General features: G+C 38.9%; 2 protein-coding genes across 5 annotated transcripts; one reads left to right on the top strand and one right to left on the bottom strand.

Annotated features, from left to right (window-relative positions):
- The first annotated feature begins 485 nt into the window (after positions 1-485).
- Positions 486-12020, top strand: cx55.5 (connexin 55.5). Of its 4 annotated transcripts, XM_034288771.1 has the most exons (3): positions 1228-1446; positions 1557-2060; positions 4447-6801. In XM_034288771.1, the coding sequence occupies exon 3, from the start codon at positions 4469-4471 to the stop codon at positions 5957-5959; it is 1491 nt and encodes a 496-aa protein (XP_034144662.1). In that variant the 5' UTR covers positions 1228-1446; positions 1557-2060; positions 4447-4468; the 3' UTR covers positions 5960-6801. The 4 variants fall into 4 exon arrangements, 3 of the variants coding, with proteins under 3 accessions (XP_034144663.1, XP_034144662.1, XP_010883664.2); XM_034288772.1 differs by lacking the exons at positions 1228-1446; positions 1557-2060 and adding an exon at positions 486-1204; XR_004574881.1 differs by lacking the exons at positions 1557-2060; positions 4447-6801 and adding an exon at positions 10266-12020 and having other exon boundaries at positions 1222-1446.
- Positions 7251-17616, bottom strand: LOC105019295 (c-Myc-binding protein). Its single transcript, XM_010885363.5, has 5 exons — positions 17431-17616; positions 12880-12952; positions 12377-12425; positions 12017-12146; positions 7251-7336 (listed from the first exon to the last, which is right to left on the bottom strand). The coding sequence occupies exons 1-5, from the start codon at positions 17443-17445 to the stop codon at positions 7292-7294; spliced, it is 312 nt and encodes a 103-aa protein (XP_010883665.1). The 5' UTR covers positions 17446-17616; the 3' UTR covers positions 7251-7291.
- Positions 17617-17728: the final 112 nt, after the last annotated feature.

Genomic DNA, 17728 nt, shown 5'->3' with positions numbered 1-17728 from the left:
AAAGAAACATTAATACAATGAAAAGTTACAAAAACTTTCATTTAGAACAAGTATTTTGTATGGCCTTCTTAAGAATGCAAAAACAATTAGAAATATTGGTTTGAAAGACTGATATTTTTTCCTTGCAGGCTTTGCCATAACTCTTTTGACTGTAGTCTTCTACTTTTGTTCTAATAGTAATACTGTAATGTGTTTTATCTGCAGACTTCTATTCCAAGTAGGTCTTCTTCCTGTTTTCAGAGTGTTTGAGATCATTATCATGCTGAAAGAGAAATGTTTTGCCAATCAGTCATTTTCATGAAGGTACAGCATGATTAATGAAAATCTGTTTCTCAGCATTCATAATTCTATCAATTTTGACCACATCTACTACAGCAATAAGTGAAATGCATCCAGACCATGGCAGAGACACCACTGTGCTTTACAGAAGGCTGCACACAGGCACCAGTGTACTTACTGACAATTCTTTTTCTGACTGATGTTTTTGGGTCCCAACATTTTCAGAAATTGGACTCATCGCTTTCTGACACTTTCTGACAATAGCAGTTCTCGCGCGCTTTATGGTCGTACTGCGATCTATTCTCCTTGTTACATTTCTGTAACATTTTGAGAGTAAGATCACACTGATTCACATACATAAACCCTGGTTTGGGATTCAGTGACAGATTATACCACAGTCTGGATCTCCTGGCCGCATGGCACCCCTCCTGTCCCTGGCCCACTCTTCAGCAGGCATTTCAGGTCACTTGGTGTTGATCTAAGGTTGCGATTGTATTTACAAGCTAGTCCAAAATGAAAAAAATATATTGACTTACACCAAAAATACAAAGAAATCCATAAACAGTTAATCAAGTTTATTTGGCCTTAAACTCGAACCCTGAACCATTATGCAAGCATGAAGAGTGACAAAATTGCTGTATGGCTAGTATCTAATTGTATTGGTAGAGTAATAGATTTTTCTTCGCAGACTGACCAGAGCCTGACACAGGCAGCTGTCTCTTTACTGTTCAGTCGTTTATAGTGTACTGTCCCAATTGCTTTCACTGGCAGCGCCGGTACCATTCGGGTCACAAAAGTTCAGGTGATGTGCAGGGACAGATGTGGAGCAGGCACCAACGATTTTTTAAGCATTTTGGTGGCCTCATCGCGAGTCTATCACCCGCAGGGAATTAAACCACCGGCAGTCTGACCATGCTGCGGCAAGGTAAATGGAAATGACTGTCCCATTGATTTCTCCTATTGTTTATAAGTTAAATCACTGAGGGGAATGCCTTTATTTTTTGGTATAACAGGACCACTGACAGAAGCTAGAGGAAAATAAGAACCGTAAAGCTAATGAATGGTTTGCTTATTCATTAATTTTGATGTTTAAAAAAACCAAACACTTGTCACGAATACAGAGCATCACATCTATCTTTGATGTACATTGCTGATTTTCTGATAAAGGTATGTTACAATTCATTATCTGTATGTCATTGTTTTGAAATATATTTGTAAAGTTATTTGGGATACCAATTTTAGCTATAAATTATTATAAATGTTTTCTCTTTCAACAGATTTGAATTGGTACTGCAACCTTTGTGGAACAAAACGTAGAGAAGTAGTTAATTCAATACATAACAATTTGAAAGTACCTCTTCAAAAAATGCATTGTTGAGCAAAGGTTATGTAAATGTAGTTGCTAATTGTTCAACACACCACCCAATTGTGTCTGGAAAGTTGTATAGTTTATATTGAAAGATTCATTAACATTAAAGTTGAAATTAGTAGTTAAATGCAATATGACCTCCCCACTCTGCCTTGGTAAAAAGATGACACATAGACAGAACCATGGATGCAAGAACTGGTTATCCAACACAAAACTAGAGTCAAACCATGTTCTGAGGCTAGACAGTGTTTCCTTATATGTACTTTTGTTTTTACAAACATCGGAGTGAAGCAAGCTAACAGTGCTGTTAAAATTGACTGACCCTCTTTTTGATTTTCTATACTTTCTTTGTTCTTTTGACACTGAATATTACCAGGTCTTCCAGCAAAATTGAATCCTAAATAAATGCAATGTGAGTCAACAAATGCAATTTTTCTTACATTTATTTGATGATATTGAAGGCAAACAAAACATTTTTGGAGACAGATTCAGCCTATTCCTGGAGTAAAGAAAATCAAGGACAAAGCTTAATCTTTTTTGGGAAAACTGGCCCTGAACAGTTTGGAACGGTCAATGCCCAGAACTAAACCTAACTAAGATGTTGCAGGACCTAAGAAAAGCAATTCATACAAAAAAAAAACAGGTTTTGCAGAGTTAAAGATGTTCTGCATGGACAACTATGCAAAACATTCCTCCATAGCTACACTGCTCTTTTTTTGGGATGTGAATGTTATCAGATCCTCATCCTCATCAAATAAAACAAATATTACATAATTCCGTAAAAAAAAAAGTTATAGCCACCCTCGTATCAAGAACTGGTTATGACACTTATAGCATCAATTACTGCAACCAAATGCTTCCTGTAGCTATTGAACTGGACTTTGACTAGGCCATTCCAAAACTTGAAATGTCTTGTTCTTCAACCATTCTGATATAGACTTGCTTATGTTTCCAATCACCGTCTTGCTGCTTCAACTACAACTCAAGGACAGATGGTCTAACGTTCTCCTGTAGTTTTCTGATACAAAGCAGAATGCATGGTTTCTTCAATAATGTAATATTTTATAGTAAAATTCTTTGTGACTTCCAGGATGACTATGTTCTAAGATTTTGGCAGGACAGCCACTCCTGGGAAGATTCTAAAATGTGCAGTTCCATCACACAGCACAATGCCACAGATGTCACAAGTTTTGAGGGTGTGTGCAATTGGCATGCTGAGTGCAGGAATGTCCACCAGAGCTGTTGCCCGTGTTCATTTCTCTACCATATGTTCATTTCTCTGCCATAAGCCATCTCCAAAGGTGTTTCAGAGAATTTGTCAGTACATCCAACCGGCCTCACAACCGCAGACCATGTGTAACCACACCAGCCCAGGACCTCCACATCCAGCATCTTCACCTCCAAGATCGCCCACCCGGACAGCTGCTGCAACAATCGGTTTGCATAACCAAAGAATTTCTGCACAAACTGTCAGAAACCGTCTCAGGGAAGCTCACCTACATGCTCATCATCCTCATCCGGGTCTTAACCTGACTGTAGTTCATCGTCGTAACCGACTTGAGTGGGCAAATGTTCACATTCGATGACTTCTGGCACTTTGGATAGGTCCTGACAATATCCAGCAACTTCACACAGCCATTGAAGAGGAGTGGACCAACATTCCACAGGCCACAATCAACAACCTGATCAACTCTATGCGAAGGAGATGTGTTGCACTGATTAGTGCACTGGTTCTCAGACCCCCCGAATACAGTGAAACTGCACATTTTAGAGTGGCCTTTTATTGTGGCCAGCCTAAGGCTGTGCAATAATCATGCTGTCTAATCAGTATCTTGATATGCCACACCTGTGAGATGGATGGATTATCTCGGCAAAGGAGAAGTGCTCACTAACACAGATTTAGACAGATTTATGAACAATATTTGAGGGAAATAAGCCTTTTGTGTACATAGAGGAAGTCTTAGTTCAGTTCATGAAAAATGGGGGCAAAAACAAAAGTGTTTATAATTTTATTCAGTGTATATTGAGCAAGGCTGGCCCATATTAGTATTGAGTGTTTACCAAGGTAAACACCTGAACTTGGTAATCGAATTAACAAGGTGGCAATAACCTGTTCACAAATGAATGTTTGATTACCTAGCTCACACACATATAAAAATACCAAGCATTTGCTGTTTTTTTTTTCTCTCAGTCTGTCTATATATTACAACCCACAAATGTAAAGTGGAAAATGTACAACAGGGGGAAAATACTTTTTGTTTATTTTACTCATGTTCTTTAGTGAAATGTGTGTTGTAGTTCTGTTGAAGATCTGATAACATTGTGTAAAATGTATTCTTAATACATTTTAAGAATACCCCGTTTTGTTTTATGTCAAGCATTACTGGGTTTTAGAGACAAAAGTAAGTACATCCCCTGGGTAGTTGTATTTTGTGTACATCTTAGGACACATGGGTATTTCAGATGAATTACTGCTATTACAAAGAACAGAGAAGATATTTATTTATGCAGAAACAATAAGCACACCCAATAGCAAGGGATGCCCCCTTTGGCAAAAATAACTTAATGTAGCTGTGTCTTAATTGTCATCAGTCTCTTCTATCCACTGGGTGGAATGTTGCCCCTGTTCTTTTCTTTGGACTCCATGCGAATATATGTAAAAAATACAATTACTTTCAGGGGGTCTAGTTACTTTTTGAAATTAATGTACATTTTTGGGGCCTTTACCTTAAGTGAAATATAATGAAAAAAATATAAATGACAAAATAAACTACTTCTACCTTCTCCACTCTGGACAGACACAACGATGCCCATGTGAAGATGGGGGATTGGAATTTCCTGGGGGGGGTATTGGAAGAGGTGCATATCCACTCCACTATGGTGGGAAAGATCTGGCTTACCATCCTATTCATCTTTCGCATGCTGGTGCTGGGCGTGGCGGCCGAGGACGTTTGGAATGACGAGCAGGCTGACTTTATCTGCAACACGGAGCAGCCCGGTTGCCGGAATGTCTGCTACGACCTGGCTTTCCCGATCTCCCTCATCCGCTACTGGGTCCTCCAGGTAATCTTTGTTTCGTCACCATCGCTGGTGTACATGGGCCACGCTCTCTACCGCCTCCGAGCCTTAGAGAAGGAGCGTCAGAAAAAGAAGGTCCTGTTACGTCGCGAACTAGAGACAGTGGATGTGGAGATGGTGGCGGCGCGGAAGACAATTGAGCGTGAGGTGAGGCAGCTGGAGCAAGGAAAGCTCAACAAGGCTCCGCTGTCGGGGTCCCTCTTGCGCACCTATGTGGCCCACATCATTACCCGCTCGGCTGTGGAGGTCGGCTTTATGACGGGCCAGTACGTCCTTTATGGCTTCCAGCTCTATCCTCTCTTTAAGTGTGAGCGGGACCCTTGTCCAAATGCGGTGGACTGCTTCGTCTCCCGGCCCACAGAGAAGAGTGTCTTCATGGTCTTCATGCAGTGCATCGCTGGAGTCTCCCTCTTCCTCAACATCTTGGAGATCATGCATCTGGGCTACAAAAAGATCAAGAAGGGCATCCTGGACTACTATCCACACCTGCAAGAAGAGCTTGATGACCTTTACTCCAACAAAATCAAGAAAGACTCTGTGGTGCATCAGACATGCCTGGCATCCTCTAGCCGCAAGACCACCATGGCCTCGGTGCCTAGTGGCTACAATCTCCTATTGGAGCGGGGCCAGGATGGACAAACATACCCTTCGCTTGTCAACCCCTCTGCCTTCCTCCCTGTTCAGGGTGAAATGGCTGATAAACGGAACCTGGAAGAGCCCAAAGAGGCTGCACATAGCCCAACAGAGCATAACTCAAACTCCAACAACACCAGCTGTGACAGCCGCTCACCTCCTTGTCACTCAGTGACCCCACCCAAGCAGGAAGAGCCAGATGAATCTGTCCGACATCCTCCTAACAGCGAGGAGGATGAGAAGAGGGGGAGCCCAGACTCACCCAGGAGCCCAAGGGAGGCATCTCACGCCTCTTCCTGCCCAACACTGCTGCTAGGCGCTGGGAGAAAAACATGGAGAGTAAATGCTCCATCGAATTGTTCCACAGTGGTGGAGGGCAAAAGCTCAGACACAGATTCTTATGGGGGTTCTAAAGCCAGCGGTGGATACCGGGAGCACTCTGTATCGAAATCTGACTCTAAAATGCGTCCTACCACCCCTGACTCATTGGATTCAAGTTCAGGGTCGAAGCATAGTCCATGCCCACCCTCTTCCAACCGGCGACCATCATCCACAAGCAACGCAAGCAACAGACGAGCTCCCACAGACTTACAAGTCTAAATGCATTTTGTGAAACCTTCTGGTTTGTCCTTCATCAGACACATAACTAAAACGTTCGTAGGTACAGACAGGCATCAAAATAACATTTCAAATTTGCTTTAAAGGTGTATTGGCAGCAATTGTCCAGTAAAAGATTATTTATTTTTACTTGTTATTCATGGCTTTCTGGAGTGGTTCTCAAACCTCTCAAGGGTACCCCAGCTGTTCCATGTATTAGATGTAGTCCAGAACTATAAAAAACTGAATAACCTTGTCAATTAATGATCAAGACCTTAACTGTTTAAATCAGGTAAGTTAGTTTGGGGCTACAATCAAAATGTAAGATAGCTGGTGACCAAGGAAATGTTTGAGAACCACTGGCTTAATGTACTGCTGATTTCCTGTAAGTGGTCATGTGTCTTTATTTACCAGTGTGTCATTTGTGATGACGTAGGTTCAGACATTGGGTGAAGGGATTTGCCATTGACAGTATTGACCATGCTCAGGTGTTTGGGGCCGTGAGGGAAAGTGGTAGGGATTGTAAAGCTACATTCATGACAAACACCACCGTCCCAATTCACATAATATGTTTACTTTTTAGTTTTGTTTTATTGAAATCACAACTGAAAAGTTGATTACAACCACCAAATGAATCTATACTGCCTCATCAAATCAAGAGTTCATATGCTTCCCCCAGTGACAGGTTTTGTCATTGGTGCATCAACACTGAACACCTGATGTCCCAATGTATTTACAGACTTATAGCCACTGAAAATGTAAACTGTATTTGAATATTGTACTAAAGAATGACCTGATTTAATATTTTACAAAAGCTTTAAATTAAAAATGTTACTATATTGCAACTTTGGTATCAATGTTCTTATAGGCATAGCTTCCATGCTTTAAGTCATTCCAGCAGAGGCTTAGTTCACAGTGTTTAAGTGATATCATGATGTACAATTGGCTTACTTAACTAATGTAACAATTGTGAATGTTATCAAAGATGAAAACCATTTTGTTGATTGTTTACTTAATACACTCCATTGAATTACAGTCAACCAAAGTATGCTGTGTAGGAACAAAAAAAGATTTGCATTTAATTGAGGATGTAAAGAAATTAACACAAACATTCAAATCACAGGGGGAACACCTATTATATTTCAATATATACATTTAAATGTACAAAATAAGTAACATCTTCAGAAATATAGAAAATATACATTTGAAAATCAGATGAACACAATCCGCCTTCCTTTGTTGGCTTTTTCTTGACATAAAAATTGTAATTATAACAACCCCCCCCCCCCCCCCCCCCCCCCCCCCAAATAATAATGGATTTCAGCAGGGCACTTTTTATTGGGCTGCTCCATCATCTTGGGTAGGCTCATAACGTTGAAGCTAAAAAAATTAAGCAGAACATTAAATTAATTCATAGCTTATAAAATGAAAAACCAGTAAAATAATTGGCTTCTGTCCAAATTAACTGGAAGGAAAAAAAACCTACTGTGGTTTTCAAAAATTCTCGCAAAGTCCTCTTAAGGTTACTTAATTGTTGTGATTAAAAACATTATTCAAGATTTATTTAATATTCATAAGCATGGAAACAGGTTGACAGAAGATGCAGCATTTATTAAACTTGACAAATAGCCTCCAAAATGTGGAAAGAAGGAACATATCTAAATTGGAGGTGGTCTGGAACAGAATAATGTAAAAAAAAATATATATATATTGATAGTTTGTTCGGAAGCGAGTTTATCCTACTTATTTTGTCAATCAGACCTCCAAATAATACCTATGACACTATGTGAAACTGATCATTTGCAGATTGTGAAAAATGATAGTAAACTGGATATGTTTACACGCCACAGTATCGGCAGTAACAGCATCATATATAGTCCTGTGAAAAAGTACACCCTCTGGAAGAATATTTTAATACATATTTTGACATTAAAAAAATGACATGATAATACTCATCATATATTCTTAAAAAATTAACAGCAATGCAATATCATGGTGCGAAAAAAATACAAAGCTGCTTGAAACCTCGTAAGCCCAACAAGGATGGTCAATATTTTTGTATAATATTGAAGAGACAAACAAAGACATGTTTTTTGTTTATTTAACAAAGGTAGGTTTAATTTTCATTTGTGCAAAATATATTAGAAACCCCTTCATTCAATAGTTTGTAGCACCTCCATTAACAGCGATAACTTAGTAAATGTCTCCTATAGCCACTAAGCAGTCTGATATTTTTGGGGGTATTATTTACCCAAGTCCTCATCACAAAACTTAACCAATTCAGAGAGGTTTAAAGGGTTTCTGGCATGTACTGCCCACTTCAGGCCTTGCCACAGCATCTCCATTGGATTAAAGTTAGAACTTTGACTGGGCTAATCTGAAAGACAAATCTTTCTCCTGAGCCATTCTTTAGTAGATTTGCTTGAATGATTTGGGGCTTTGTCTTGTTGGAAGACCCACTGTAGGCCCAGCTTTAGCACCTTGACTGATGGGCTGAAGTTCTCTTCAAGAATCACCTACTATACCTGAGAATTCATTGTTCCCTTGATGTGCAGTCAACCAGATCCAGAGGAGAAAAAGCAGCCCCAGATGTTGACATTTCCACTACCATGCTTAACTGTTGGGATGAGGTTCTTCCAGTGGTAGGGATTGGTGGGTTTTTGCTAAAAATTGTTTTGATTGTGACCAAAAAGGTTCATTTTGGACTAATCTGTTCAGAGAATGGACTTCCAGAAACATTCAGGTTTGTCCAGGTGGTCTGAGGCTAAATTGAAGTAAGCAGTTTGATTCTTTATTGACTGCGGAGGTTTCCATGAATGTCAGTTATGAACGCCATTTAGATCCAGTGTTTTTATTGTTGAAGCATACACAGTAACTTGAAATGTAGCAATGGAGGTCTGAACATCTCCAGACATTTTGTTTGAATTGGCATTTACTGGATTTATTCTTCTTCTTGTGACTTTTGGGGATATTTTGGAAGGGCATCCATATCCACACTGAGTTGCTGTCATGTTAAATCAGGGCTGGCTAACACTTCCTGGAGATCTACTTTCCTGTAGATTCTCTCCAACTCTAATTTAGCACGCCTGATTCTAAAAAGCTTAAATCAGGTTAGTCACAAATTTAGTTGATTATAAACAAAGGACAGTAGATTGAGAGAACAGGGTTAGGCAGTCCTGTGTTAAATGCTCTCCATTTGTAAATCATTTGCCTCATATTGGTCAAATAGAGTTTGAGCTCCATCCAATCCATCCACAGACTGATGTGTTCTCACTACCCTCTTCCTGCTTTTACCTGTATGGGTAACACCAAAGTGATCAGGTTTCTTCTCTCTGTTTATCATAGTCCTGCCCAAAATCTTTCCTACAAATCCCTCCTTTGACTGGTAAATCTGGTACCCAAATATTTACCTACCAGATTATATGCACCAATTTAACTTAATCAAACTTGGAGTTAACATAGTTTTGCACATGCGCTAATTCGATTTTGTTTTTTGTTATACTACATGCATGATTTCCTCTAAATCCATATTTGAAATTGGTAACTATAAACCTATAATGTCAGATAAACAAAAAGACTGGTTCTGATTAAATAAAGACTATGGTGAACAATGTTACGTTAAAGCCTTTTTATAAAATATATTAAATCTATTTTTTCATCAATGTACACACAATACCATTACCAAGCAAAGCAGGTTTAGAAATATATATTAAATACAGAAATATCAGTCCTACGCTATGACACTCCAAATCAATCAATCAAATGTATTTATAAAGCCCTTTTTACATCAGCAAATGTCACAAAGTGCTTTTACAAAACACCTGGCCTTAAACCCCAAGGAGCAAACAACAGTAGTGTTGAATTTCAGTGGCTAGGAAAAACTTTAGGAAGCCAGAATTTAGGAAGAAACCTAGAGGCCCCAGCCTCAGAGGGATGACCAGTCCTTGTCTGGCTGTGCCAGGTGAACATATTAAGATTATAATTATAATCATTAATAAATAGGTGTGGGCTGAGTCTAGAGTCTATTTAAACCTAGTCCAGCTCAGAAGCATGACCTGATGGACAAGGACAGGGACAACACAGGGGAGGGGTCAGCACAGTGACAGCTGAAATCGTCAGGCATCGTCTCGATCAATTGACTGGAAATTATTTGTAAAGTCACACACTTGTCGATAAAAGGTCATCGCATGTGAGAGCAAAAACCAAGCCATAAGGAATTATCTGTAGAGCTCTGAGACTGGAGCAAATGAGAGCTGTCATGAAAAACTGCTTCAGGAAAAGTCTGTAAATGTCCTTTTGTCCCAAACAGAGCCCATACTTGCACCCAATGGAACATCTGGAGAGACCTGAAAATGGCTGTCCATCTAACCTGACAGAGCTTGATACGATTTGCAGTGAAGACTGGGCGAAACTCAGGTGTGCCAAGCTTGTAGCATCATTACTAGTAAGACTTGAGGCTGTAATCGCAGCAAAAGCTTCTTCAACAAAGTATTGAGTTAAGAGGTCTGAATACTAATGCACAAGTGATTTTAGTTTTTTTAATAAATAAATAAATATTCTACATTTGCTATGAAATTCTAAATAAATGTTTTTCCTTCATAATTATGGGTTATTGTGGGAATAAGGCTGTAACCTTTGCACAAAATGTGCAAAATAAATCTGAATACTGAAAAAGTTTTGAATGCACTGTACATTGACGGGGAGGAATTTCTGCCCACACCTCTTTACAGTACTGCTTCAACAGTGTCATGTTGAAGGGTATTCTTGCATGCACAGCTTGTTTCAGCTCCCCTGACAGCATTTCTATAGGAACTATAAACACCCTAGCTAAACTTTAATAATAGTTATTTGGGACATGTGAGACAGGAGTTCCTATTAATGGCTGTCAAAAGTAAACTGAACAGTTGAATAGGTGGAATGGACTAGAGGTCGACCGAGTGGATTTCTAAAGGCTGATATAATAACGATAGTTCCAAGCAGGAAAAAGCCAATTAATTGGCCGATACAAACAGAATAACTGTTGAACTGAACATCGAAGTCAAAGTTAATACCTAAATAAAAAAATCTGGAACTGAACATCAAACTGACTGATTCTAGTATGCAAAATAACACTGTGGGTGGGAGCTATATCAGAGTATATGTTAGCCTTCTTTCCACTGCGAATATGGCAGTTAAAACTCCAGCCATACAGAACTGCTACCGGACATGCAGCTATGGAAAAGATTTAGACCACAGAAGCATTCAGTTGCAGTGGTCTCAATTTCAACACTTCTGTTCCTCACTCAAAACTTTCCTTTTTAACTTTTTTGGAAAATGTGCATATAGGCTACAAATAGGGCTGTTGTAAATATTACATCATTGCCTGCTTGCAATAATTTGAGCCAGATTGCAATTATTTTATAGACAACTATTTTTTTGCATGGAAATGTATCTTATTTTAAGGACTGTTAGATTCATTTTAACCTGGAAACAAGATACATATACTTGAAGACTTAGATTTTTTGCAGTGTACTGCTGCTACTAAATCCCAATTATCAGTGTGCCTTCACATATTCGGAGTTTGTTTTTTTAAATCAAGAGAGATTACTGCCAATCCATTCTATTGTTTGCTAGATCAAGTGGGTTTATAGGTTTAACAGTTGGGAAATTACAGACAATTTAGTTTTCAAAATCTTTGTATTGAAAAACACTGCTTAAAACAGCCCAATGTTAAGGAATAAACAGAAGCTAGGGGTACTGACAGCATTCAGCTGATACAAAAACAATGGTCAATCTCTAGTATCAACACACGGGGAGCTATTCAATGTTCAAAATGATGTCAGCCCATGTCTCAGGCAATACCACTGACCAAAGAGTAGAACACAATGGATTACAGTTTACCCTGGCCGTAGACCACTTAACATAGTAGCTACATTGTGAAATAATGACATTCTTTAAATTAGTTCAGGCTACAGCTCAGTGGAGCAAATTCTGAATTTATTTCAGAATGTATCATAAACTGAAGAATTAATCCAGCAGGTTTGAAAATCAATTACAAAGATGAATCACTGACAGGCCTACCTTGTTCTTGAGCCCCTTGTTCTCTTCCATCAGCAGCTCACACCTCTGCCTCATCTCATTCAGTTCCTGCCGGAGGGCCTCGGCGTCTGCAGACTCCTGGCTGGCCACACCCAGGTGCTGCTTCAGAAAACTGGACCATGTTAAGAAATGTGTGCAGAGGAGGAATTATGGATATAGATATGGATCAGTGAGCCTGTCAATCAGGGAGTTCTGTCAATGTAAGCACTACAGGCTGCTAGTACAAATAGAAACAAGATTTTCAGTGAGGTTTAATCACCTTCTGAAAACAGATTAGGCTATGCTTGTTCCATAATATAGAAAACATATGCAGAGAACAGCAAAACATGTTGAAAAGGATACTCAAGAGCATTGTTGGGTTTCTCTGTCTCTTCATACAATGCGACCAAAACTGTTAAAAAAATGAAAAGGCACAGTTTTATTTCCGTCCATGGGATAATAATATAGGAATTTACCTCATTTCAACCAATGCAAATGCAATCAGACAAATTTTCTTTCTACATATTTCTCTTTATTTAATAACAAAGACTCACAAAAATAAGTATGAAAAACAAATTAATACGCATTAGTTTTTTTGTAATTGTACATCATACAATGCCTGGATATAAATGTATTAAATAAGGTATAAAAAAAAAAGAAACTAATAAAAAAATACAATAGGAAACATTGAGTATATATATATATATATAAAATAATTACTAGACCATATTGGCGAAAGCACAATAGGTCTGAAATAATCGCCCAAAAACAAAGCAATCCCATTGCTGTTCGATATCGGGGTATCCCTACAATATAAACTACTAATACATTTTTCAAGTTTAATGAAAAATTCTAAAGAAACCCACCACTGGTGAGGCTGTCAAGTACACCAGCTTTCTCCAGGTATCTTCGAAACTGCTCTCGTTTGGTCTCTGATGCCTGTGGACACAATGACATTAAGACAAAAGATCCTACAAATGGTGTCACAGGTTCAAATATTGGTTTACCCATGATATTGGTGGACATTTGCACCAGATAGCCTTTTTAAAACAAAGGAATGGATTAAGTTAGGGCTAGGTGATAATTCAATTCATAATATTTTTTTTAAATCAATAATGAAAATAATGTAATCATAGGGATGCAGTTATAATGCAGCACAAGTGTTATTTTATTTGCACTATTCCAATACTATGAATAAAACCAGTTCTTTCTAGATCTCTTGCAGTTTACTTTAAGCTTAAACAGCATAGATAAAACAAAAGGCTGATTTTAGAATATATACACAGCTCAAAATGTTTAAATGAAATCACACATCAGGTCTCAATGAACAAAATACATTAAAGGTCAAAATCTTTACTATACATTATGTAATTCATTGAGAACAAAATGATGTAAAAATGGAAACCAAAATCACCAACCAATTGAGGGCTGGATTCAAACTCGCACCGAAAATCAAAATAAATAATTGAAATCACAGGCTGTTCTAAAAGAGACAGCGGATGGTGTCCTGGGGAATCTCCTCCCAGACCAGGTTTAGGGAATCAGTGAGCTCCTAGACAGACTGTGGCGCTACTTTGCGGCATCGGAAGCACTGATACACAACATCCCAGTGGTTCTCAAATGGATTCAGGTCTGGGGAACGTGAGGGCCCGTCAATGACATCAACATCATCATCCAGGAACTGACTACACACTCTGGCCATGAGGCCAGGCATTGTCCTTAACCAGGAGGAAGCCAGAACCCATTGTACCAGCATAAGGCCTGAGGATTTCATCCCAGTACCTAACAGCAGTCAGGGACCGTTGGCCACTGTAGCACATGGAGGTCTATGCAACCCTCCAAGGATATGCCTTCCGAGACCATCACTGACCCACCAAAAGATGTTGCAGGTAGCATAACGTTCTCCAGACTCTTTGACGTCTGTCACATGCTCAGTGTGAACCTGCTCTCATCTGTGAAGAGAATGGGGCACCAATGGCGGACCTGCCAATTCTGGTGTTCTCTGGCAAATGTCAATCGAGCTGCACAGTGCTGGGCTGTGAGCACAGGTCCCCACTAGAGGACATTGGGCCCCCATGCCACCCTCATGGACTGTTTCTGACAGTTTTGTTTCTGACAGGTAATTTTGCAGGGCTCTGGCAGTGCATTCAAAGTTCCCAGTAGAAGAGTGGCCTCCATCATTGTGAAATTGAACAACCAAGCCCTACCAGAGCCCTAGAGCTATTCATTCAGCCAAACTCAGTAACAACCTAATGGTCACTAACAAAGCTTCAGATTTTCTCTTCTGAAACTGGAGAACCTGTCAGAAAACCACTAACATTTCAAAGGAATGTTTTTGCTTTGTCATTATTGGGTCCTGTGTAGACTGACATAAATTGAATAAAAAAAGTCTATAATAAAATGTGGAGAAATTGAATGGGTCTGAACATTTTCTGAAGCCACTGTATACAAACATTAAACATATTTTTGACCAGCAGACTTATTTTTTATTCACTAATGGGCATTGTGTTTAAAAGCATCTAGTGATTAGTGTTTTTTCAACACAAGCCTGAAAGGTTTTTAGAAAACGTATGCATCACCAGGAGCATCGGCCCAGTACCTAAAAAGTTTCTAGACTGAATCCCTGAAATGGCAAGGGGAAAATCCTGTTGTGCAATCCTGGAACAAATTAATGTTTGGTTGACTTACAAAAGCAGTAAAACAATATTCTTGGATATTCTAAAAAGAAATATAGATGGCACAGTGATTACATTATTTAGTGCTTGTTTTCTCACTTGAACATAAACTGAGTGAACTGTGTAGGACGTTAACATCCCAAGAAATGACTGAGGAATCGTGCCAGTCACATTGTTCCTTTGAGGAGATCGTGTATCCTACTGAAACCATGGAAGAGAAAAGAGGGTTCCCCTTTCTCATTTGCATAAAGATGCTTTAGATGGCTTCCAAAATAGTTCTAGTGAGGAAATGTTGTGAAACAGAATCATTAAATTATCACTGCATATATTACGGAAATTGTCTATGCCACAATTCTAAAGGTCAATCTAAAACCGCATACTTGCATATGGTATGCCAGATTAATATGCGAGAAGATTAGTAAATCTTAAACCGTGGTACACTGTAAATAGTATGCCAAAAGTTCCCGGATGTTCTACTATTTCTGGTGGTCTTTCGAAGTACACATAAGTGCGTGCTTTTAGGGGTAGTATAGACCACAACCCCATTGCGCAGTAAAATGGGAGGGGTTTAGACGATTCTCTGGGCTTTTCACTCGATGAAAGTGAGTTATCGTCACCTATATTGAAAGTTATTGCATCAATGTGAGTCACGAATGAAAGAAAAACGAACGTCGTTGTGCCAAGAAATTAAAAAGCTTTACCAGTGTAAAGTAGGTCTTCAGTCTCGCTAGCAATTGCTCAATTCTTATGACTATTCCAAGTAGTAAGATACAAGTATTACTGGCTTGCAAACTTAAAACGGCCAGTTGCAACAGATACACAGTTCATAGATGCTGTTTAAGTTCATAGATATGGAACGTTATTCAGTTTAATACAATGCTTAAATGGTGTCTAGCTACATTTTCAACCTTGGTGTTATGTCAATGCGCGACAAGTTGAGACGAAATTTTATGACGAGGTAGTATGTCCCATTCAGTCCAAAAACTGGCTTACTAGCTTACTATATACTAAACAGTACGTACTTTACCATCATCCGCAAAGTACGTACTTGTATCATCGTCTTGAGTGCAACATTAATGAAACACTTCCGGGTCACGAACATTTTCTAAACAAGAGACCAACGTATTACTTCCAAACTGACATAAATTTTGTTTATTCATAGTTTACGAAAATGTACCTCTCAAAACATCGACAACAATTCAAATATGATCATAAGAGTAATTTCTATAAAAAGTGGGTATTAAACACGTTCCAAGGGCAAAACTCAGACAATGCCAATGACTGAATATGGAATACATATTGCCTCATAGCTCATAAACTATTGAATATTCCACAGAGAAAGCAATGTAGGAAATGTTCAGGAGTGAGTAGAGGAAGACAAACCTGTCTAATCATGGGGAATGGTGTGCTACATCTAGCAACACAATATTTCCACATCCTCTTTTTGCACTATGTAACTCAATGGATATGAAAAACATTGACTCATACAGAAAAAAAACTATTATACACGCCGCAGTGAATGTATTGTAGGAAATGTTCAGGAGAGTGGATAGAGTAATTATATGCCATAAAAATCTATATGGCCCTGTACAGAAAAAAACTTTAAACTATTCTATACGCCGCAGTGAATGTGTATTTCATAACCATTGAGTTACACTGTGGCCAATGGGATGGGTGGAGTAAAATGCCAGCAACATTTGCAAATATACAGTGCCCCTGGATTGTTTTGCATATAATCACTGTATAGAGTCTCCTTGATACTTCCTACAATACATTCACTGCGGCGTATAGAGACTTATTTCTGTATTAGTCAATATGTATTTCATATCATTGAGTTACATGGTGGCCAATGGGATGGGCAGGGTAAAATGCTAGCAACAATTGCAAATGCACAGTGCCCCTTGATTTTTTTGCATATAATTACTCTATCCACTCTCCTGAACTTTTCCTACAGTACATTTTGACAATTTAAACTAAGCAAAGTGGTAAAATAGATTAATTACATATTATTAAAATCGCCTTTTACCGCGGACTTTTATTTTGAAGGCAAATCCGAAAACCGTAAGTTTTATAGATGCTACGGAATCTCTAATGTTGCCTGCATGATGACACTCGTACTTGTTGTACCGTAGTATGGAATATGCTTTTTGAGATTGAGCGTATTACACTGCCCCTTTAAATAAGGGCACTCCTTTTCCCATAACAAACCGGCAAGCCCTGATATAACAACGGAGGGAAAACGAAACCTTTTTGATTTAAAATGACGTTTTACTTCGCCACAGCCGTACTCCAAACTGTCCGCGGTGAATTGCTGAAAACAAAAGATTGGACAGGTGCTAACTTTGCGCTCCAAATGGCTTCCGCGTGTCCAATAACTTCATAATTATTAAGAAATTACTCATTAAAGAAATTCAAATGTAAATGGAAGTTAACCTTGTATTCAATGAATATGTCTACTTAAAATACCCTGAACATACTGAGAAAACTCCCTATCCGCTGTCTTGTATCGTTAATTAGAAGGTCTACCTAGCGGGTGACGTACCAAATTGTTGACCTTCCAGCTGTAGCCAAGCATCTCAATGCAATTTGATACAGAACGAATTGATAAACTAATATAATAGACGCTAGCTAGCTATATACATACATACCTAACCAACTAGCTACCTAGGGAGAAACTTTTCAAGCCTGTCTAGTTGTGCAAACTAATAAAACACTCATGTGGACAATAGGTTTTTCACTTACTCTATGGTATGCCATTACGAAGTTAAACCGTGGTTTTAATGATATTCTGACGACTCTCACGAACGGAAAGCAGATATACCCAGCCTGGGCACCTTCTAATCATCCTAAACTGAGTCAAGCACGTTCTTGATGAGAGCATGCGCAGTGTTAGTTTAGCAATATTTTCTGGGCGGTCGTTTCTCGCCCTCTGCTGGTGATTTTGTAACCTAACACAGCAGTAGAAGACTAACTTACTAGTTTCGTCTTCTTGTTCGTACAATTATACCCACATTTTGATTTGATCTAGGTTCCCCAGAAA

Source organism: Esox lucius, chromosome 20 (genome assembly GCF_011004845.1).
Source record: "Esox lucius isolate fEsoLuc1 chromosome 20, fEsoLuc1.pri, whole genome shotgun sequence".
Taxonomy (NCBI): Eukaryota; Metazoa; Chordata; class Actinopteri; order Esociformes; family Esocidae; genus Esox; species Esox lucius.
This window is presented reverse-complemented; position numbering and strand designations above follow the sequence as displayed.